Here is a 23,780-nt window from a genome sequence, read left to right on the forward strand (position 1 = left end):
CCTTTAGCCAATCTCCTGTTTGCCAACTTGCAATCAATCGATAATAAAATAGATGAACTACAAGCACGTGTATTCTACCAACGGGACATTAAAAACTGTAATATCTCATGTTTCACCGAGTCGTGACTGAACAACGACATGATTAACATACAGCTGGCAGGTTTTAAGCTTTTTCGGCAGGATAGAACAGCAGCCTATGGTAAGACAAGGGGGGACGGCCTATGCATATTTGTAAACCGCAGCTGGTGCACGAAATCTAAGGAAGCCTCAAGGTTTTGCTTGCCTAAGGTAGAGTATCTCACGATAAGCTGGAGACCTCACTATTTCTCAAGAGAGTTTGCAGAGATATTTTTCGTAGCTGTCTATATCCCACCACAGACTGATTCTGGCACTAAGACCGCACTGAATGAGCTGTATACGGCCATAAGAAAACAGGAAAATGCTCATCCAGAGGCAGCGCTCCTATTGGCTGGGGACTTCAATGCAGGGAAACTCAAATCAGTTTTACCTCATTTCTATCAGCATGTTAAATGTGCAACCAGAGGGAAAAAACACACAGAGATGCATACAAAGTTCTCTCTCGCCCTCCATTTGGCAAATCTGACCATAATTCTATCCTGATTCCTGCTTACAAGCTAAAACTAAAGCAGGAAGCACCAGTGACTCGGTCTATAAAAAAAATGGTCACATGAAGCAGAAGCTAAGCTACAGGACTGTTTTGCTATCACAGACTGGAATATGTTCTGGGATTCTTCCGATGGCATTGAGGAGTACACCCACCACATCAGTCACTGGCTTCGTCAATAAGTGCATCGATGAGGTCGTCCCGACAGTGACCGTGTGTACATACCACAACCAGAAGCCATGGATTACAGGCAACAGCCGCACTGAGCTGAAGGGTAGAGCTGCTGCTTTCAAGGAATGGGACCGTAACCCGGAAGTCGATAAGAAATCCCGCTATGCCTTCACACGAACCATCAAACAGGCAAAGCGTCAATACAGGCCTAAGATTTAATCATACTACACCGGCTCCGACACTCGTCGGATGAGGCAGGACTTGCAAACTATTACAGACTACAAAGGGAAGCACAGCCACGAGCTGTCCAGTGACACAAACCTACTAGACTAGCTAAATTACTTCTATGCTCGATTCGGGGCAAGTAACACTGAAACATGCATGAGAGCATCAGCTGTTCCGGAAGACTGTTATATCACGCTCTCCGTAGCCGATGTAAGACCTTTAGACAGGTCAACATTCAGACGGATTACAAGGATGTGTACTGAGAGCATGTGCTTACCAACTGGCAAGTGTCTTCACTGACATTTTCAACCTCTCCCTGACTGAGTCTGTAATACCAACATGTTTCAAGCAGACCAGCATAGTCCCTGTGCCCAATAACACAAAGGTAACCTGCCTAAATGACTACCGACCCATAGCACTCACGTCTGTAGCCATGAAGTGCTTTGAAAGGCTGGTCATGGTCCCCTCTGTCCTCTGTCACCATTATCCCAGAAGCGCTAGACCTACTTCAATTTGCATACCGCCCCAACAGATCCACAGAGGATGCAATCGCTATTGCACTCAACACTGCAATTCCCACCTGGACACAAGGAACACCCATGTGAGAATGCTATTCATTGACGACAGCTCAGCTTTCAACACCATAGTGCCCTCAAAGCTCATCACTAAGATAAGGACCCTGGGAATAAACACCTCCCTCTGCAACTGGATCCTGGAATTCCTGACGGGCCGCCCCCAGGTAGTAAGGGTAGGGAACAACACATCCGCCACTCTGATCCTCAACATGGGGGCTCCTCAGGGGTGGGTGCTTTAATCAGGGGTGCGTCACTTTAATTCTACCTACATGTACATATTACCTCAATTACCAACTAACCGGTGGCCCCGCACATTGACTCTGTTCGGGTACCCCATGTATGTAGCCTCGCTTGTTATTTTACTGCTGCTGTTTAATTATTTGTTACTTTTATTTTCAATTTTTTACTAAAAATGTTTTATGCATGGTTGGTTTAAGGGCTTGTTAGTAAGCATTTTACTGTAAGGTTGTATTCAGCGCATGTGACAAACACAATATGATTTGATTTACCTTTTTAAAAAGGTTGCCTGTGACCAACCGATGCATATCTGTATTCTCAGTCATGTGAAATCCATATATTAAGGCCTAATGAATGTATTTCAATTGACGGATTTCCTCATATGAACTAACTCTGTAAAATGTTTGTTGCATGTTGCGTTTATATTTTTGTTCTTCACTTTCGCTTTGCGTCGACTTCGGCATTAGCCAGAACGGGGCACCCGACTCACGTTCGGCAGGCAGACCGTTTCCAAAACGAATGCAATCACTTTTCAACTGGTGTAAACCGCCTACCAGGTGCCCTGGACAGTTTAATCGTATCCCCTCACTGGGTAAAAATTGAGCATATGATCACTGTGAGGAAGGAGGAATCCTGCATGAAGTTTGGCATGAGGCAATCTGATCCCCTCTGTCCCCGTCTTTTTGTTCCTTTGTATATCTTCCAGTCGGTCCCCGGTATCTGTTTATTAAAGATTACCAACCATGAGTCAATCACAAGGACGTCTAGAATTTTAGCTGAAGGATCAATGTAGTGTCACAATCCATGACACGCTGATCAACCACTTTTCAGTACTCCAGATCCTTTAGTTTCTACTGACCTCTGCTTGGCATCAACTAGTAGTGCAGCTTTTAACACCATATCAGAAATTACCAACGCGAAAAGAGGAGGTAGAGTTGACTTCTCAATTTTATTTAGTGTTAATACAATAAATATACAAAACTTAAACTACTCAACATGCGACTAAAAAGGAGAGGAGAGTTTCTGTACAGTACAATGAAATTCAGGATACTAGTCGACAAGTTGTCAAACTTTACAAAATCTACAAACATCCCTTAAAGTTTGCTTAATTTTTTAAATAACTTCAATTTATTTCATTGTCAGAGTTGAGCAAGACAAATGTCATATTCATTCTCAGTACTTTACTATATACTTGGTACATTGATTAAAAAGCACAAGTTAAAGCCACAGTCCATCTCAAAACACAAACATCGCTTAGTTTCACCTACTGACTTTCTCACATTTCCCAGTTGATGCATTTTTTTTTTTTATTGTTTTCAAGCCAACACATATTTAACAGGAACATTCAGGTGCCATTCGTTCAGATTTTCAAAAGATGTAGAATAACAAAGTAGCTCAGCACACACACATTCACTCATACTCAAGACCACAGAGAGATGAATGACTATTAGACTATTAAGGAAAGTATAAAAAGGAGGATGCCAGCCTGTCTCTGCCCACAGTGTTCAACTGAACAACCAGTTATCCTTGTTAAGACTTCACTTTGACTGACACCCCACAACACACACGTCAATGATATTACAGCACACATGGGCACGCACACACCCCTCAAACATCCCCAACCTCTCTTCATGTCACATTCAAAGGCTGAAAGTCACAGGTAGGTTCAGTTATAAACACTCAAAACAAGACAAGTTAATAAATTGAATGGAATCAGAACTTATTCAGTACTTTCTATCTAGCATGATGAATACAATCGAACTGAGGGGAAGACACAGAACAGACAAACCAATAAACAAGCCTCTGGGAATAGAAGAATCTCTCCTTTCACTCAACCATGAAGATACAATAATGAATACTCAGGTGATCAGCATCTACACAGCACAGACCAATGATATAACTGGGATATAAACAATGATATCTCCTGTTCTGAAGGGGTGTTTGGAGAAAGAGGGACTACTGGAGTGATTCACTTTAATGCACAGCATCAACTTCAAACAGACAGAATCCTCCTTTTCATCAGTTCATCCACTCACTGGAGTGTAACCATGGACTTCTATACACACAGATGCCTAGACCAGAGTAGTGTCCAGCTGATCTGCAAGCTTTGTCATGCACGTAGAGTACATCTTGATATAATCCTGAATAGTACCAACTGCAACTGAGGTATGTCTCCACCAGAAAACCAAGGCTGGAGACGAGCTAGCTCTCTCACACACTGGAGTCATTTGTTAGCATATAGTTTAGCTAGCATACACGTGTCTGTGCAGGTCTCAAGGCCTAGAATCCAGCTGTTGGGTGGATGTGTGTGTGTGAAGGAGTGTCTACATGAAGTGCAACTTTACCACTAAAGCAAGGGACAAGGCTAGAGGATAGAGGCTATGACATTTAGATTCATGTCATCTGGTTCTTTGTTTATATTATAAGGTATTTTGATCAAACGTTATCAAAGGCAAGACTACAAGGCTGTAAGAAAAGCACGGTTATGAAAAGGATAAGACCGTAGAAGACAGAATCCTGATTTCTGAGACTCGTACCTGTTAAGTTGGACAGATGCAACCACAGGTGTCAGAGCTAACTGCTCTCTTTTAACCATAACGTCAACTGAACAATAACATGTCGCGTGACTGCCATAGTGTATGAACTGTACAGACATAATAGTACCCTTCCTTCCTGATTTAGAGTTCTGATCAGTTTACACTCGCTTCTTGAGATTAAACCATTTAGATGTGATCATTCCGAGGTATTAAACAATGTTGTGGAATGCACAGCATTCATCATCAACACTAGCCAGTATCACCACCAGAGGACACACCTCACTGACTAGTGACCATCTCAGCCTGACCGGCTCAGGGTTCAAAAGAAGTAAACAACTGTTGATTTTATTAAGTGTTACATTTTAACAGTACTTGGCTAAATCCAGTTAATAAAACAGTCGTGGAAGTGAATGGATAGCTACAGCTAAGATAGTGTTGGTGCAGTGAATTGACTTGGTACAATGCTTTAGAGAATGAGAGAAATATAGTATATAGGCCTCAGCATCAACATATGGAGAGACACTAATATTCATATACACACACATACAGACAGCTGTACACCCATACATACACACAGCTGCACAATCATACACTCAAAAGGAAAGTTTGCAAACACTTAGTGACATGACTAAAGGGTATGGGGTAAGACAGACACAGGACAGGAGTGCATTAATAAAGTCACTGGGGTGGGCGGAGTTACAGCCCTCAGGGCATGTGAGAGGCGGGGCTTGGTGGAAGTTGGGTGTCGCCATGTGAGCAGAATGAGAAGGAGAGGGATCAGACGGGGATGTCATAAAGCTCAAAGACTCTATAGGAAGTACATCTGCACTGGGAGACAAATTGAACTGAATGAAACGATTCAAACGAGCCTCATTTCTACTTCCTGCTTTCATCTACTATGACATCATAGGTCTCATCCTTCTAGGTGTCATGCTAGTCATGTCAGTAGAGATAGGTTAGGAGGGCAGGGAAACTCCAGCTCGCTCTGGAGCTTGGATTGGACAGATAGAAGAAAGAGGGCGAGCTCTAGGGGTGTCTGTGGACCAATCAGATCTGTTGCTTGAATGCTCCGCTGGCAGCGTTGGAGGCTGCAGTAGCGGCGGCTGTCTGGACCGTCTTGTTGGCCATGACGCCCGTGGCGAACTCTGCCTGGGCCTTCTCAAAGCTGGCCCCTGTGGTGCGATACATACCATGTACCTGAAGAAATTAGGGGGGAGGGGAGTAGAGATGAGAGGGAAGGAAGATAAGAGGAAGGGAGGGAGGAAGGAGACAGAGAGCAGTGAGAAGAGGTAATTATCTACTTGAGCATGTCTATAAATACCCCCATGTTCATCATCTCAGAGACCGTGTGGGTGTTCTGGTTCCATTAAGTCTCATCATCTAACAGTGAAAGGCTGAGTCTCATTCATACCTTTATGAATATGATGAAGAATTGTGTGTGTGGGGTACCTTTTTGAACATGATGAGGGACATGGTAGCAAGGGCAGTGAATAGAGCAGCGATGAGGATCATGATGATGCCAACAGGGATGCTCTTATTCAGACCAGTCAGAGCTGAGATCCACCCACTGAAGGAAAAAGAACAAACATAGACAAGATTAAAGGGTGAGTAACATGTAACCTTTATTACTTGTATTTCTATGTGCAATCAAAGTTCATTATGTTGCACCCTCTATTCTCAGAGAACATTGTGACCGTGTCACTTTCTGTCAATATCTGTGATCGCTTCCTGTCCTTACCTGGCACCCCAGCCGGAGATGCCGATGGACTGCATCACATGAACACCAAACTGACAGATGTAGACGAAAAAGAAGACGAAGAAACGGAAAGAGCTGTCACTCCTGGAGAGAGAGGTGGAGAAAGTTTCCTGTTTAATGTTGACAAAGACGTCTGTGTGTGCGTGTGTGTGTGTGTAATTGTGTATGTAGCGACCTGAAGGCTCCGTAGAGGGGTCTATACCAGCAGACGAAGGAGCAGGGAGTGAAGATCATGAACCAGAGCATGGACAGGCCGAAGTCCACTCCTCTGGACGCATCCACACAGAACCAGGCCAAACAGCCAAACATGTTGGCAAACAGTGTCCCCGTGTGGACTGGAGCAGAACCAAACACACAATATCATTGGTTAGAAATGTAAACTATCTGCAGGGTATTTAATGTTAAGTATAGAGCTGATATAAATCTTTGATGTGCAGAATAAAGGTGTAGAAATCAACTCTAAAACCTTTCATTTCTATCTGAAAGACTTTGATAGAGGACCTCAAGCTACCTTACTGTCCTGCCAAGTCATGCAAATGAAGAACAGGATGTGAGGAACAGGAGGAGGATTAGGAAAGATGGCTACTAAATAATTTAACACACTGAGGAGCCTGGTGGTGCAGTGCCAAGTGGAGCGTGAACCAGCACACACAGTGTACACACACACACACAAGAAATGGATAATAAGATGATAGTTGGAGTTGTTTTCAGAGCAGCCTTCAATGTTATTGATCACAATTTGTTATTGAAAAACCTCACTTGTTATGGCTTTACATCACCTGCCACCACATGGATGGAGAGTTACTTATACAATAGAACTCAGAATATTCTTCAATGGAAGCTTCTCTAACATCAGATACAGTGGGGCAAAAAAAGTATTTAGTCAGCCACCAATTGTGCAAGTTCTCCCACTTAAAAAGATGAGGCCTGTCATTTTCATCATAGGCACACTTCAACTATGACAGACAAAATGAGGGAAAAAAATCCAGAAAATCACATTGTAGGATTTTTTATGAATTTATTTGCAAATTATGGTGGAAAATAAGTATTTGGTCAATAACAAATGTTTATCTCAATACTTTGTTATATACCCTTTGTTGGCAATGACAGAGGTCAAACGTTTTCTGTAAGTCTTCACAAGGTTTTCACACACTGTTGCTGGTATTTTGGCACATTCCTCCATGCAGATCTCCTCTAGAGCAGTGATGTTTTGGGGCTGTTGCTGGGCAACACAGACTTTCAACTCCCTCCAAAGATTTTCTATGGGGTTGAGATCTGGAGACTGGCTAGGCCACTCCAGGACCTTGAAATGCTTCTTGCGAAGCCACTCCTTCGTTGCCCGGGCGGTGTGTTTGGGATCATTGTCATGCTGAAAGACCCAGCCACGTTTCATCTTCAATGCCCTTGCTGATGGAAGGAGGTTCACTCAAAATCTCACAATACATGGCCCCATTCATTCTTTCCTTTACACGGATCAGTCGTCCTGGTCCCTTTGCAGAAAAACAGCCCCAAAGCATGATGTTTCCACCCCCATGCTTCACAGTAGGTATGGTGTTCTTTGGATGCAACTCACCATTCTTTGTCCTCCAAACACGACGAGTTGAGTTTTTACCAAAAAGTTATATTTTGGTTTCATCTGACCATATGACATTCTCCCAATCTTCTTCTGGATCATCCAAATGCTCTCTAGCAAACTTCAGACGGGCCTGGACATGTACTGGCTTAAGCAGGGGGACACGTCTGGCACTGCAGGATTTGAGTCCCTGGCGGCGTAGTGTGTTACTGATGGTAGGCTTTGTTACTTTGGTCCCAGCTCTCTGCAGGTCATTCACTAGGTCCCCCCGTGTGGTTTTGGGATTTTTGCTCACCGTTCTTGTGATCATTTTGAACCCACGGGGTGAGATCTTGCGTGGAGCCCCAGATCGAGGGAGATTATCAGTGGTCTTGTATGTCTTCCATTTCATACTTAATTTCCACCAAAAATCCTACAATGTGATTTTCTGGATTTTTTTCCCTCATTTTGTCTGTCATAGTTGAAGTGTACCTATGATGAAAATTACAGGCCTCTCATCTTTTTAAGTGGGAGAACTTGCACAATTGGTGGCTGACTAAATACTTTTTTGCCCCACTGTATGTACAGTGCGGTATCCCTTTGGGCAGTTTCCTTGGGCCGTTACTCTTCTACTATTTTTACACTTGTCTTACAAGAAGCTAAAAGGACTAACACTGTTTGAATACTCATACTACCCACACTAACCGTACCATTTGTGACGTGAATTGAGTATATAGTGAGCTTATTGGTCATAGTATGGATATAATTAGTATGCCACTTATACATCAAAGGGTTGCAAATGGTCTACTTTCCATGGGAAGTTAAGCCCAGGAGTTTTGCTGACATTCATCAAAAAAAGTTAGCTTATAAACTGTGAACATTTTCTATGGGATACACAAGGCAATTCTAGGTCTTGTGGCATATTTTGGTTCAACTATCAATGAAATTGCAACCCTCTGCATGCACAGTGCATTCTTCCATCACATGTACAGCTGATGCTCATGATCTTTCACACTAATGATATGCTACGGAGCCCACACTACTACACTGTCTGAGCCAAGGACGACATGCTTTCTGGTAAGTTTTGATTACAGTACTGGGTGGGGTGAATATATTTTATATGACATACATCATTTTTTTGTTAACTAGTAAAAAAAACTGCACAGAGAACTAACAACAACAACATGCATGACAGTCTCATGGTTGAGGACAAAATTACTTCTCTTCTAGTCTTTTTAAGACATATGTGTTTAAAAATGCCTAACCACTTGTATAATCTATTTGTATACACTTCAAAACAGATACACAGTACATACCCGACACACCAATATGGGTTTCTTCATGGTACTCAAACCCAAAACAGATTCAATGCACTGCTCAGTTATGTATAGAGCCAGATGTTACTCAGGCAAAACTAACTGCAAAAATCTCTGAAGCTGGAGACTCTTACCTCCCTCACTAGCTTTAAGCACCAGTTGTCAGAGCAGCTCACAGATCACTGCACCTGTACATAGCTCATCTGTAAATATCCCATCCAATCTACCTCACCCCCATACTGTATGTATTTATTTATCTTGCTCCTTTGCACCCCAGTATCTCAACTTGCACATTCATCTTTTGCACATCCTACCATTCCTATATTGTAATTACTTTTCCACCATGGCCTATTTATTGCCTTACCTCTCTTATCCTACCTCATTTGCTCACATCGTATATAGACTTGTTTATACTGTATTATTGACTGTATGTTTGTTTTACTCCATGTGTAACTCTGTGTTGTTGTGTGTCGAACTGCTTTGCTTTATCTTGACCAGGTCACAGTTGTAAATGAGAACTTGTTCTCAACTAGCCTACCTGGTAAAATAAAGGTGAATAAAGACGCTGTGATAAAATGTTTTTAAAGCTAAACTTGCTTTTTATTTATAAAAAAAAAAGCAAGTTTAGCTTTAAAAACATTTTATCACAGCGCCTCTTTCTAAAGCTCTCATTTAACTGTAGTATGAATACTGTGTAAATACTATTTTTGTTGTCTTTCCTATATACACAATGTCATATCTTGTGTTGTTCTTGTCTATGACTGATCTGTACTTTGTCATGTATTTGTAAGTTTTATGTGGACCCCAGGAAGAGTAGCTGCTGCATGTGCAGGAGCTAATGGGGATACTAATAAACTAAACTGTGTTCACACACACACACAGTCAATTAAATAATTCACAATGAGCAGAACTCTACCGTGGGGCTATAATAATGGCATGACTCTGGGCATTGTATAGAGTCTGGTGTGTTGTAGTCTACAGTCACATTGGCATGGATAGTCATAACTATAGCGGCAGGATTCTGAACCATACTGAGGAATCTAACACTTCTATAATGCTCTCTGGTGAGACGGGGAAAAACACATAAAGTGTGGGGAAAGAGAGGAGAAGGTGAGAGAGAGAGATGCAGAAAGGGAGATACTGTAGGAGAGAGGTAGGAGGAGTGCCCAAGACAGGTTGGAACTCCCAAAGCCTCCCCCAGTCACATGACTAGCTGCATCATGTGGTAGTGGAATGAATTCCACCCTGTACTATTGGCTCATATTGAATACATGCTGCATTTACGTGTTCCTTTATACCACTTCTCAATGGCCTTTTCAGCTCTAAGATATGCTGTCAGACAAGATTTGGAGAAAATTATTTTTTTTAAGCTTGCAAAAAAACTCTGGCAAAAGTTCAGGCATATTGAAAGTACAATTCTAAAAAGTGTACATTTGCCATAGTAGAGTCTCTTGACAAGGGAGCAGAGCAGTTAACATATGAGGTCACACTTATCCAGATGTAGTACATGATCTTGGGTAGAGACTGGAGCTAGGTTTATGTGGTTATGAGGTTTATGGAACATAGATACAGTCACTCACACATCCAAATGTAGTACATGATCTTGACAGTCTTCTGGAAATCTACAGGGATGTCCACTGTGATGTCATGGTAGAAACAGGGACCCACAGGGAACTTCTCTGGGAGAGGAGGCCAGTTGTTTTTCCTACCTGAACCAGGAGAGAGGAGAAACATGCTTGAATGATGTTGCTAAGATCTTGTTTGAACTTTTGGGTCTGACAAAGCTTAACAATGTTTTAATGTGGAAACATTGAATGTTGTATGAAGGTTGGTGCCAACCTCCTGATGCGTTTAGGGACTGCATCTCTCTCTCCCGGCGGTCTAGCTCTGCTGCCTTCCTCTCCAGCTCCTCCTGTCTCCTCAGCAGCTCTGCTGAAGCCCTCACTTGCTCCTACACACACAGTCAAACAGGGGGCACTGACACTACAGTACACAGAGATGTTGCGGACGTTATGCAGACTGAGGCTCCATATGGCTGACAAGTCCGAGTTGATCTCTGACAGTTAACTTCAAGTCAACTTGAAAATGAGGCAGCTGACTTTGTTTTGTAATGTACAGTTGAAGTCGGAAGTTTACATACACTTAGGTTGGAGTCATTAAAACCCATTTTTCAACCACTCCACACATTTCTTGTTAACGAACTATAGTTCTGGCAAGTCGGTTAGGACATCTACTTTGTGCATGACAAGTAATTTTTAAAACAATTGTTTACAGACAGATTTTTTCACTGTATCACAATTCCAGCGGGTCAGAAGTTTACAAACACTAAGTTGACTGACTTTAAACAGCTTGGAATATTCCAGAAAATAATGTGATGGCTTTAGAAGCTTCTGATAGGCTAGTTGACATCATTTGAGTTAATTGGAGGTGTACCTGTGGATGGATTTCAATGCCAACCTTCAAGCTCAGTGCCTCTTTAATTGACATCATGGAGAAATCAAAAGAAATCAGCCCAAAAAAAAGATTGTAGACCTCCACAAGTCTGGATCATCCTTGGGAGCAATTTCCAAACGCCTGAAAGTACCACATTCACCTGTACAAACAATAGTACGCAAGTATAAACACCATGGGACCACGCAGCCGTCATACCGCTCAGGAAGGAGACGCATTCTGTCTCCTAGAGACGAACGTGTGAAAAGTGCAAATCAATCCCAGAACAACAGCAAAGGACCTTGTGAAGATGCTGGATGAAACAGGTACAAAAATATCTATATCCACAGTAAAATTAGTCCAATATCAACATAACCTGAAAAGCTGCTCAGCAAGGAAGAAGCCACTGCTCCAAAACCGCCATAAAAAAAGCCTGACTACGGTTTGCAACTGCACATGGGGACAAAGATTGTACTTTTTGGAGAAATGTACTCTGGTCTGAGGAAACAAAAATAGAACTGTTTGGCCATAATGACCATCGTTATGTTTGGAGGAAAAAGGGGGAGGCTTGCAAGCTGAAGAACCCTGTGCTTCACGGTTGGGATGGTGGTGGCAGCATCATGTTGTGGGGGTGCTTTGCTGCAGGAGGGACTGTTGCACTTCAAAAAAAATAGATGGCATCATGAGGGGGGAAAATGATGTGCATATATTGAAGCAACATCTCAAGACATCAGGAAGTTAAAGCTTGGTTACAAATGGGTCTTCCAAATGGACAATGATCCCAAGCATACTTCCAAAGTTGTGGCAAAATGGCTTAAGGACAACAAAGTCAAGGTATTGGAGTGCCCATCAAATAGCCCTGACCTCAATCCTATAGAACATTTGTGGGTAGAACTGAAAAAACATGTGCGAGCAAGGAGGCCTACAAACTTGACTCAGTTACACCAGCTCTGTCAGGAGTAATGGGCCAAAATTCACCCAACTTATTGTGGGAAGCTTGTGGAAGGCTACCCGAAACATTTGACCCAAGTTAAACAATTTAAAAGGCAATGCTACTAAATTGAGTGTATGTAAACTTCTGACCCACTGGGAATGTGATGAAAGAAATAAAAGCTGAAATAAATTATTCTGTCTACTATTATTCTGACATTTCACATTCTTAAAATAAAGTGGTGATCCCAACTGACCTAAAACAGGGAATCTTTACTGGGATTAACTGTCAGGAATTGTGAAAAACTGAGTTTAAATGTATTTGGCTAAGATGTATGTAAACTTCCGACTTCAACTGTATCTGTGTGTGTGTGTGTGTTTGGCAGAGACTACAGTGTCAGCACAGATGACAGCACAGTCCCAGTCGTCATCTCCAACAGCTCTCTCCATGCAAGTCAGAATAATTAATGCCCTGTTTCTTACTTTACAAAATGCCAATTTCCTCGCTAACGTGTGTGCCTCATCTGTAGCATGCTACAACTGCAGGTGAAGCAATATCTGCATTTGACATCATTAGCCATCGCTAGTCACTAGCCATCTACTGAAAAAGAATGCTGAACAATGCATCTTTAAAGTACAAAGGATTTGTATTTAAACAGTGAAGAGAAAGGATACTAGTCACATGCCTTATTGCCAACTTCCTGGTGCAGCATTCTGAAACTCTCTGTGTGTATGACCAAGGACAAAACTGTGTCAGTAGAGGTATAAAAAGTTCCTAAAACTTTAGATTAAGGCGTTTTTTTTTTCCTGTGTTATCTGTCTACTTGTGTCTCTATCACACTCTCTTTTTGCAAACACTAAGTTAGACTTTTCCCTCAGGAGGCAAGGTGTAGAGCTAGGCTATCTCCACACTGTCACAAACAGATTTTATTAGAACACTACACATGCTGAGGGAGAGCCTGCTGCCTCCTAGCCAGGAGCTGTCACACTCACCCCAGGGGGGGCATGCATGGTGTTTATATGGAAATACATTCCATTGCGAAAAGGTGCAGCCGTAGAGCTCTCCTCTCTTTTCTTCAGAGGGGTGGAATTGCATGGTGTAAAAGGGCAGAAGAGGTTGTGAGGTGTGTGTGGGGGAGCGGGGGGGGGGGGGGGGGGGGTACCTGTGTCTGTTGAGGCTGCGAGTATGCAGGCGGTTCTTCTGTAGGCTTCATGATGGCTGGCTGTGTGTTGGTGGGGGCAGGTACTTTGGGTGCAGTGCCAGGAGGGACCTGGGAGAAAATAGAATCATCACACACTGGTTTAGTGTCAACCCACACCCTATCCTCCATGTAGTACACTACTTCTGACAAGAACACCATGTAGCTCAGCTCAAAACAAGGTAGTGTACTAGTGGTCCTCTATTGGTAGAACATGGTGCTTGCAACCCCAGGATAGTGAGTTCAATTCCCGGGACCACTTAAAATGTATGCACATATGACTGCTAAATGTCATATATCACTAACGAGAGAATAGGGTGTTAGCTGAGAAGCAGACATTCAGGAATCAGAATCTTCAACCACTCCTCCTGGAAGTTAACGCTGAATATAATACCATAACGAACACTAATCATCTGTAGTCACCATCAGTACCATATCAGCTCTTCTATTTATCTCATCAATGGTGTCGCTATCTCACATCCAACAGCTCAACACGTCTAACAGTGTGCAGTGTACTGTGCAGTTCTCACCGGCTTGGCATCTGTGAAGGGGTTGTACTCTTCCAACCCTGGAGGAGCATTTTGTGTTACTTGTGTCACTGACGGATCCTGAGAGGAAAGGAAAAGAGAGAACAAAGTCAGTGTTCATACAGTATATCACCAGAAGCAGTGAGGCAGTCAACAGACTGCACTCCCATGTAGTAAATCAGGCCTTAATAACAAGCCCTCAAATTGCCTAGCCTATATCTGCTGCATTACCACGGTGTGATGAATGAACGCTAAAGCCACTCGTGTGACGTGAACAGACCATCTGTAGTGGATGCTAGCCTAGCCTAAGCTTACTTCAACCCAATCTATGTCTGCTTACAAATCGACAGCACCACCAGCCTCATCTACCTAACCTGGCCTCAGGTTTTCAAAAGAACAAACAGAACGTACTTTTCATCTGAAGAAGAGAATTCCTCCACAATTACAAGGCTGCAGACCGACCCCAACAGCAGGCTACCCTTCACTGTTAACCCAGGGCTATAATCCAAAACTGGCAAAGACAGGATGATTCCAATCATTTTCCCCACCACAGACAGCTATAAATATGGCAGAGCCCACTAGTTAGAGAAGAGAACGCCTTCCTCTGCTAAGAAAAAAAGACTGGGTACTGCTGCTGGCATGCTGTGCAGTGTAGACAGATACAGTCCAGGCTAATCATTATATTTCATCAACCTTTATTTTAGGCTATGCAGATTCAATGTTGGTATCAGTCAGTTAAAATCTAAGTTTCATTGGCCTACTTTGTTCTCCAGTCTCCTTGTAAATCCAGCAGGCAACAGCTAGGCTATTTGCCAAATGCTAAAAGTAGGCCTATAGGTGCACCTCCCAGGACTGATGCATTGTTTAACTACTGCGTGTCCACTGTGTCTACAGGTGTGTGCTGCGGTCAGCTCTGAAACAGAGAATAAGGTGTGCTTTGGTGTAGTCTATATCATCACTGTGTGTGTGTGCATGGTGTAGGGTGCATTTCAGGTAGCCAGCTCACAATGACAAGAAGTTTCACTCATACAGCATAAATTCAGATGAGACTCAGGTTCAGTGCAGTCCAAGATATAAGTTTATACTGGATTTATTGGCTACAGACTAGTGCATTGGAGTATAGCCAGTTACAGCCGGTACAGTCCAGTATCAGTCAGTCTGTCCCAGTCCAACCCTCCTCCTCTGTTCTGACTGAGTCTCATGTCTGTGTTTAACAGAAGTAGGCTGCTCCTTGTCCCGAGGACAGGTCAGTCATCAATATTTCAGGGTATATAGTGATGAATCTGTAATACGGTCCTGACGCACAGCCACAAACACACAGCGCTTAAGTACAAGCACAGCACATGGAACTTCAAAACTACAAGATAAGCTACTGCTTTTGTTAGCCTACAGTACAACAGATTCAACAGGTTGGACCGATCTAGGTTGTGTGAAACACAAAAAACATCTCAGTTAATATTAGAAATGAGGGGCCGTTAACATAGCTCCACGAGAAGGTGAAGTATTCCTATCCTTCTGAGAGCATCTCACAGAGAGAAAGCAGCCGTACAGGCAGTCACTACTGCCACAGCAACAATGACGCTGACGCGCACAATGTAAACACACAAACACGTGGGTGTGTGTGTGTTAGATAGGGATAACTTGTAGCCTCTCTACATCAATCTCATGGAGACATTGCAACAACGACTTCTTCATCAGCTCTTTGGTAGATGGGTTTTAGGAAGGCAAATTATTTGATAAGAGAAACTACCATGAAAGAGCAGGAAGCAAGTCAGGGGAAAGCAGCCAAAAATACCCGAAGCACCAGCTGTCACCATGACAGCACCATATGATTTCATGAACTATTGAAGAGAGCCCGGAGTTGCAGGGAATTAATCACAAGGCTACTGGCTTCAAGGCTTAAACAGGCTGAAATGGGGAGTCAATGAAAAGCGGCTATGAAAGTAAACTGACATTTACTCCTGTTGCACCCTCTACAACCACTGATTATTATTTGACCCTGCTGGTCATCTATGAACATCTTGAAGAACAATCTGGCCGTAAATGGTCATGTACTCTTATAATCTCCACCTGTCACAGCCAGGGTTCCCGGGTGGCGCAGCGGTCTAAGGCACTGCATCTCAGGGCTAGAGGCATCCCTACCGACCCCTGTTCGATTCCAGGCTGTATCACAACCGGACGGGATTGAGAGACCCATAGGACGGCACACAATTGGCCCAGCGTCGACTAGGTTGTCATTGAAAATAAGAATTTGTTCTTAACTGACTTTCCTAGTTAAATAAAAGGTTAAATAAAAATAAAGAGGACTAACTACCACCCAGAACCTGGTTTCTTCCTACGGTCCTGCCTTTCTAGGGAGTTTTTTCCAAGCCACCGTGCTTCTACATCTGCATTGCTTCCTGTTTGGGGTTTTAGACTGAGTTTCTGTATAGCACTTTGTGACATCTGCTGATGTAAAAAGGGCTTTATAAATACATTTGATTGATTGAACTAACAATGCCATTACCGACAGTGGTCTTAGAAATCCTGTGTTCTGTTAGGTTAGCCTAGGCCTAATTCTGGGGTGCAGCCTTTTAAATCACTGAGAAACTATGTGCAATATGTGATTTATTGATCCATGACAGGGAGGAGCCAAACAACAGGACAGCGGCCCACTAGGACTGGGGTAAGGCAGGCACTCATGTCCCAATTCAAGTGACTGAGTGACAAATGTGAGCACTTCAGATGGAATCACGACAGCCTTCAAGCTCTGAAATCTGACCAATCCTGGATGTCCACACACACACACAGTACCAGTCAAAAGTTGACACACCTACTCATTCAAGGGTTTCTCTTCATTTTGTACAAATGTCTACATTGTAGAATAATAGTGAAGAAAACTATACAAATAGAAAACTGAAATAACACATATGGAATCATGTAGTAACCCCAAAAAGTGTTAAACAAATCAAAATATATTAAAGATTTTTCAAAGTAGCCACCCTTTGCCTTGATGACAGCTTTGCACACTTTTGGCATTCTTTCAAACAGCTTCATGAGGAATGCTTTTCCAACAGTCTTGAAGGAGTTCCCACATATGCTGAGAACTTGTTGGCTGTTTTCCTTCACTCTGCAGTCCAACTCATCCCAAACCGTCTCAATTGGGTTTAGGTTGGTTAATTGTGGAGGCCATGTCATCTGATGCAGCACTCCACCACACTCCTTCTTGGTCAATGAGCCCTTACACAGCCTGGAGGTGTGTTATAGGTCATTGTCCGGTTGAAAAACAAATGATAGTCCCACTAAGCGCAAAACAGATGGGCTGGCGTATCACTGCAGAATGCAGCAAAAATCTCAAATTTGACCAAAGGACAGATTTCCACCAATATAATGTTCATTGCTCGTGTTTCTTGGCCCAAGCAAATATTTTATTATTCTTAATGGGTTATGGGTTCTTTAGTGGTTTCTTTGCAGCAATTCTACCATGGAGGCCTGATTCACACAGTCTCCTCTGAACAGTTGATGTTGAGATGTGTCTGTTACTTGAATTCTGAATCATTTATTTGGGATGCAATTTCTGAGGCTGGTAATTCTAATGAACTTATTCTCTGTAGCAGAGGTAACTGTGGGTCTTCCCTTCCTGTGGCAGGCCTCATGAGAGCCAGTTTTATCATAGCACTTGATGGTTTTTGCAACTGCACTTGAATAAACGTTCAAAGTTCTTGACATTTTCCAGATTGTCAGACCTTCCTGTCTTAAAGTAATGGACTGTTGTTTCTCTTTGCTTATTTGAGCTGTTGTTGTCATCGTATGGACTTGGTCTTTTACCAAATAGGGCTGTCTTCTGTATTCCACCTTTACCTTGTTACAACACAACTGATTGGCTCAAACGCATTAAGGAAATAAATTCCACAAATTAACAAGGGACACCTGTTAGTTGTAATGCATTCCAGGTGACTACCTCATGAAGCTGGTTGAGACAATGGCAAGAATGTGCAGAGCTGTCATCAAGGCAAAGGGTGGCTACTTTGAAGAAGCTCAAATATTTAGATTTGTTTCAAACTTTTTTGGTTACTACATGATTCCATGTGTAATTTCATAGTTGATATCTTCACTATTAATCTACAAGGTAGTTAAAAAATGAAGAAAAACCCTACTCTTCCTGGGGTCCACAATCTGCAGCAATACGTGAGAGCAGAGAAATGCAAAGAGGGACTAATCATGTATAGCCCAATAAATAAATTACTGTTTGTGGCACTGTGGTTAGCACACCACTCCCCAACTCGTGTTGAGTTACACACATTTCTACACAGCACAGTTAGCTGTGGGAAGTACACCATTCATACCTTCTCTAACAATAAAACCATGCTTACGATTAATTAGCAATCATCCTTACACATAGGCCTAAGCATCAACCTACAGACCAAGCCACATTATTCAAAGAGCAAGGAGGGGACAGAATTGAATGAGGGTAACTCTGCTGCTCCCAGGATTGACAAAGCAATGATTAAAGGACAAGAGTGTGTGTCTCAGAGTTGAGAGCTAGCAAGCAACCGTGGCAGTGATTAAACTATAATTTAATTGAAACAGAGAGAGAAAAGCAGAGAGAGAAAGCAAGAAAGAGGTGTGTGTCTAAAACAAGGAACAACTAGCCTGGGAAGTAACCTAACCAAGTAAAACTGAACTATTTCTCATCAACGGAGTTGAGCGGCGCCTAGTGTGGGCGGACTGCAGGTCGCGACATCACATAAAATTAAGTTATCAAAACTACAGATTTCAGCAACCAAATAGCCCGCAATTACACGGGTAAATGTCCATGTGATGTTGCGAGCTCCAGTCCACCCACACTAGTCGCCGCGCAACTCTGTTGATATGAAGTTGGCTACATCATCGAGTTGAGTTTTACTTAGCTAGGAAGCAGCAACCTGGGCAAACAATACAAAGCAGGACCTGTTCACCAAGCAAACAGGGTAAAATGTGCTGTGAGGATCAAATACACAGTTTCTCCCTGGTGAGACACTTCTACATTGACAGTCTACAGATCTAAGTAATAGTGTTATGTTCCTCAGTTTCTGTGTTGTGGTTTTGTTTGTATGTATGTGTGTGTGTGTTTCAGGATGGCTTCCCGGATTCCTCTAAGCAGCTGATTGGTCTGCCCCATTGATTATTGGAGCCGACCTCGCCCTCTCGTCAGAAACAGCTGTCTTCAATTACCAACTCCTTCTCCAGCTATATAAGCCAGCGTTCTGTTGCTCAGAAGGGAGATATCCTGTGTTGGTTGTTGTTAGGAGAGATTTGATTAGTATGTCATATGTTGGTTTTTGTTAAGTATTTTGTAACGGTCCTGCGGAGGTATGTTTATGTCCAACGGACTGTTTTGATTTGTTTGTACTTTACTGTTTAATTTGTTCCCGGGGGGGACCTAGGGAGTGCTTAGGCAAGAGACCTGTGGGCATACATAACCCGTTGTATTTACTGTCTATACACACTAGGTAAGACCTGGGCGGACCACCCCCTGTATTTTGGTTAGCACACCAGGTGGTGCTAAGTTAGGTAAGTAGTGGGTAGGCAGGTACGGTAGGTAAGTAGTGGGTAGGCAGGTAAGGTAGGAGAGGGGGCTTTGACATTTACTTTCTTTGGTTCCGTCCAGCCCCTTTTCCCCAAAATCACCGTGTGATGGAATAAATTCCATGTAAACGGTACCATTCTCTGCCTTTGTCATCCTTACTCGCACCTACAATCCCATATCCCTTTCACTCCACGGGGAGTTGAGTTGTAGCAGGGTGTTGCGTTCGCTCTTCCTAGAGGCGTACGTAACAAATAGGCTACAATTATCATAATGAAAGCAATGCAACATCTCATCTTACAACCACAGTAGCAGGTATCAATGCAGAATTCCTGGAAAGCAAATGTGATGGGGTCACAGAATTGTTGTATTTTTTTAACTTTTAAAATGTTCCTAGGCAAGTCAGTTAAGAACAAATTCTTATTTACAATGATGGCCTACCCCGGCCAAACCCGGACGGCCAGATGTGCGCCGCCCTATGGGACTCCCGATGCAGCCTGGATTTGAACCAGGGACTGTAGTGCCTTAGACTGCTGCGCCCCTCAGGACATCACAGCAGCACATCAAATGACTGTAGGCATCCATGTTGTTTTGATGAAACAACTTAAATTATTGGCTTGAATAGAGTATTCTACCTGTCAATCACAATGTGGTGATTGAATTCCTAGACAACAGTTGAGACAGCGGGCTACCATTAGACCACACACACCTCATGTGAGACTTCCTACCACAAAATCTACCACTGTTTACACAGCAGGAATATGGTGCAGTTTGGACAAAGTTGGATTCAGATGTTTATTTGATAGCAAAAGACATTTCACTTTATGTCTGGTAAATACAGTTCCTAGAAATTATACATATGCTTTTGTTGTCAGGAAACATTTTTTTTGTGATGTCAGTTATATTGTGGTATTGTTATTTTCCATCACCAAACACCAGAACGATGACCAACCTGTTGTGTCCAAAGCGATCTGAGCCGATGGACACCCTCAAAGACTGGGATTATCATTCCCAGAATCACTGACAATAAAAGGTGCCCCAACAGTGCTCCCATTCACCCCCTCTTCAAACCCCCTGGATTATTTATTCCAAATACATCACAGACACACATTTTCATAGCATGTGGGTTGTGCTCAGACTTCTACGCTGCAGACTTTACATTAGTAAGCATCAGTGTGTGGCCATTGAAGATTAACCTACATTGTGTCAGTTGTGAAAGGGCGTGTTTTGGACATATGTTGTATGTATGTTGTTTCCCATAACATAAAAAATGGTCAATGCTACACACAGTCCAATACAAGCAACACTTTTGCCCGATGAAGTTTGTAACACTGCTGTCATGTCAACCATGTCTGTAACACTGCTGTCATGTGTAACGCCAAGCACTAACTGCCTACCAACATCAATTTCAATGAGTTGTCCTAAATGAATAACTCACAAGTGCTTAATGAATCAACATGAGATGAGGCCACATAAGTGTGTGTGTGTGTGTGTTAGACCATATACGCTGCCGGTCTTGCAGAGATAAACAGTTCAGGTGAAGACGCACCACAATAGATGGGTGGCAAATCATAAGCAAGTTAACGTTAGCTAGCTAGATGTAGCAGCAAGCATACTGACACTGATAACATCACACATGACAAGAATACGCTAAATCATCTAGCTAGCTAGTTTACTCTACTAGCTAATATCGTTTGTAAATAATTGCCTGATATAGTACAACTTTATATTTGTTCCAAATAACGAATTGCGAGTTACTGTACTGTTAACGTCTAGGTTGAAGATGACAATATATGTTCGACCTAGGCTAATGTTAAACGTTTGCTAGAAAGTATTGCAAGATAGCTAGCTGACGTTACTGCTGCTATGTTGTCAGTCATGCCAGGAGAAACGACCTGACACTGCTATCGTTAGCTAGTTTTCTAACGTTAGCTTAGTAAGCTAACATGCACTCAACAGAGATGACATAGCTTGCTAGTTATAATAAATCAGACTAACCAGTTAGCATAGCCAAATGACAGACCGGTGAGTATTACACCTACCTGAAAAGGATTATTGAATTCAGGGTCCGCGAACGGGTTGTGGTCGAAATCTGACATCGTACTTCGATGATGTCTTCAATTATTAAAAACCGAAGTGGTAGTAAAAAATAAACAGCTGTACTTCAAAACAACGTCTGCAGCTAGTCTTGTCGCGGATTGCTTTGACCTCCGTTCCACCAGCAAGAATAAGCAAGACCTAGCCAGAATAAAGCCGTGACCTCGGCGATTGCCCTTCAAAATAAAAGTTCCACAATGAAGATTGTGAAAAATAATACAAATGGTCGAAAATCTTAACATTTTATGAGGAAATGTTAGCAAACGTATAATGTTGTTTAACAAATAACATTATAGCATTGACAATGTTAATGTAACGGATGTGAAACGGCTAGCTTAGTTAGCGGTGGTACGCGCTAAATAGCGTTTCAATCGGTGACGTCACCCGCTCTGAGACCTTGAAGTAGTGGTTTGTGGAGCGATGGGTAACGATGCTTCGTGGGTGTCAGTTGTTGATGTGTGCAGAGGGTCCCTGGTTCGCGCCCGGGTATGGGCGAGGGGACGGTCTAAAGTTATACTGTTACATTATTAACATAATTAAAAGTAATGATTACCAGATAGTTATCACTGTAACAGTAATACAAATAAAAAACATTTGTTATAATGCTACTATTAATACTAATAATAACAATAGTAATAATAATATTATAATTATAATAATCAAATTTAGAAAACACTTTTAAATCCCCAATTAGCCCATTGTTGGTATTGCACAATGTTCAGTGTGGTTTCATATTGGACATACTACACCGTTGTACACAATTCCCTTTACATTGTGTCTCAGTAAAAGGGGGTTCCATTCTACTCAGGAAACAAAACATGGCTCGCATTTGGGAACACACCCAACGGGCTTCAACAGGAGGAGGGAAAAGGATTGGTATTTTTGAATGCCGATGTTCAGCCCAGCCAATCAAGCAGCTCAGTTTACTAGCTTTTACCTGCTTGTGTACTTGTATCCAACAACGGATCAGTAGAGACGGCTGGATGCGCTTGCATCGCTGGCCTTGGAAAGTCATGCAGCCTCAATTTTGTGGAAGGTAGGCTAATAAGCAAAGCCACTTACAGTTCTAAGTCTAACATTACTTAACATGTGTTGTGGTGACAGTTACTATAATCCATAGGCTAACATTATTATAGAGTTCTTAGATGATATGATCAATCTCTGCATTACTTTTCTATTTAACCTTTATTTAACCAGGAAGGGCTCATTGAGATTTGAAATTGCTTTTTCAAGAGCGTCCTGGCCAAGATAGGCAGCACCAAGTCATTACACAATTACAGACAGACATGAAAAACTACAGGTAATCTAGTAAAAAAAAACATAGAATTCACAAGAGTATAACAAAATCGTAAAACAGCAAATTAAAAATATTGACTGGTCAGGGAATGAATCAGCCTCAAAATCCTGCATCATTGATTTAAAAACACCAATCGGGACAAGTTCTTCCAATTGAAAAGTATTTTGTAAGGCGTTCCAAGCCGATTTGTGTATCAACAGAACTGCTGTATTAATGTGGGGAATCTGTAAGTATTCTGTCAAATCTCATGTTGGTGAAGCAAGGTAGGTTTATGGAGTCCAGGTGAGTAGGGTATAAAATGTATTTAAACATGTATTTAAGCATCATGCTTTTTTAGTGTTATTAGTGTCTAGTGTTATTGTTTTTCTGGGTGAATAAGGTTTGTAAAATATCCTTGTAGTTGGGCGGTAATACCTAAAGCATGGTAAGTATAAGTGGTCTCATCTCATTGGGAACAATAGCAAGGTAAGTTTATGATGAGACTTGCATGTGTTTTGATTAAATTGATCACATAGTCCTCAGTCACACAATTGTTAGTAATGGGATTTTCACTGAATGTCTTTTTTGTAACAATCATTCTATCACAGGTGCAGAATGCAGTGTCCAGTGGGCTAACTGGCATAGAGATTACTGTGACGTTCCAGAATAAGGCGAATAAGGGCCGCCAAATGAGCAGCGACACTCCTCTGGGAGTAACCTCTGTGGATTAGGAACTAGAATGACATAATATCTTATAGAAATACTTGTAATTATTCTTTGTA

At 42.2% G+C, this 23,780-nt stretch overlaps 1 protein-coding gene across 1 annotated transcript; it reads right to left on the reverse strand.

The window, feature by feature from the left end:
- Positions 1-2,763: 2,763 nt before the first annotated feature.
- On the reverse strand, positions 2,764-21,899 carry scamp1 (secretory carrier membrane protein 1). Its single transcript, XM_021602141.3, has 9 exons — positions 21,668-21,899; positions 14,084-14,161; positions 13,518-13,625; positions 10,834-10,945; positions 10,575-10,703; positions 6,302-6,461; positions 6,109-6,210; positions 5,820-5,937; positions 2,764-5,567 (listed from the first exon to the last, which is right to left on the reverse strand). Exons 1-9 carry the CDS (start codon positions 21,722-21,724, stop codon positions 5,418-5,420), a joined length of 1,014 nt encoding a protein of 337 aa, XP_021457816.2. The 5' UTR covers positions 21,725-21,899; the 3' UTR covers positions 2,764-5,417.
- Positions 21,900-23,780: the final 1,881 nt, after the last annotated feature.

This window comes from Oncorhynchus mykiss, chromosome 5 (genome assembly GCF_057628025.1).
Source record: "Oncorhynchus mykiss isolate SJ-2025 chromosome 5, ASM5762802v1, whole genome shotgun sequence".
Lineage (NCBI taxonomy): Eukaryota > Metazoa > Chordata > Actinopteri > Salmoniformes > Salmonidae > Oncorhynchus > Oncorhynchus mykiss.

Coding starts and splice junctions, on each gene's coding strand:
- scamp1 (XM_021602141.3), bottom strand. CDS start 21,724: ATGTCAGATTTCGACCACAACCCGTTCGCGGACCCTGAATTCAATAAT. Junction 5,938..6,108: donor ATCTCCGGCTGGGGTGCCAG/GTAAGGACAGGA, acceptor TTTTTCCTTCAG/TGGGTGGATCTCAGCTCTGA. Junction 5,568..5,819: donor CCCTCATCATGTTCAAAAAG/GTACCCCACACA, acceptor TAATTTCTTCAG/GTACATGGTATGTATCGCAC.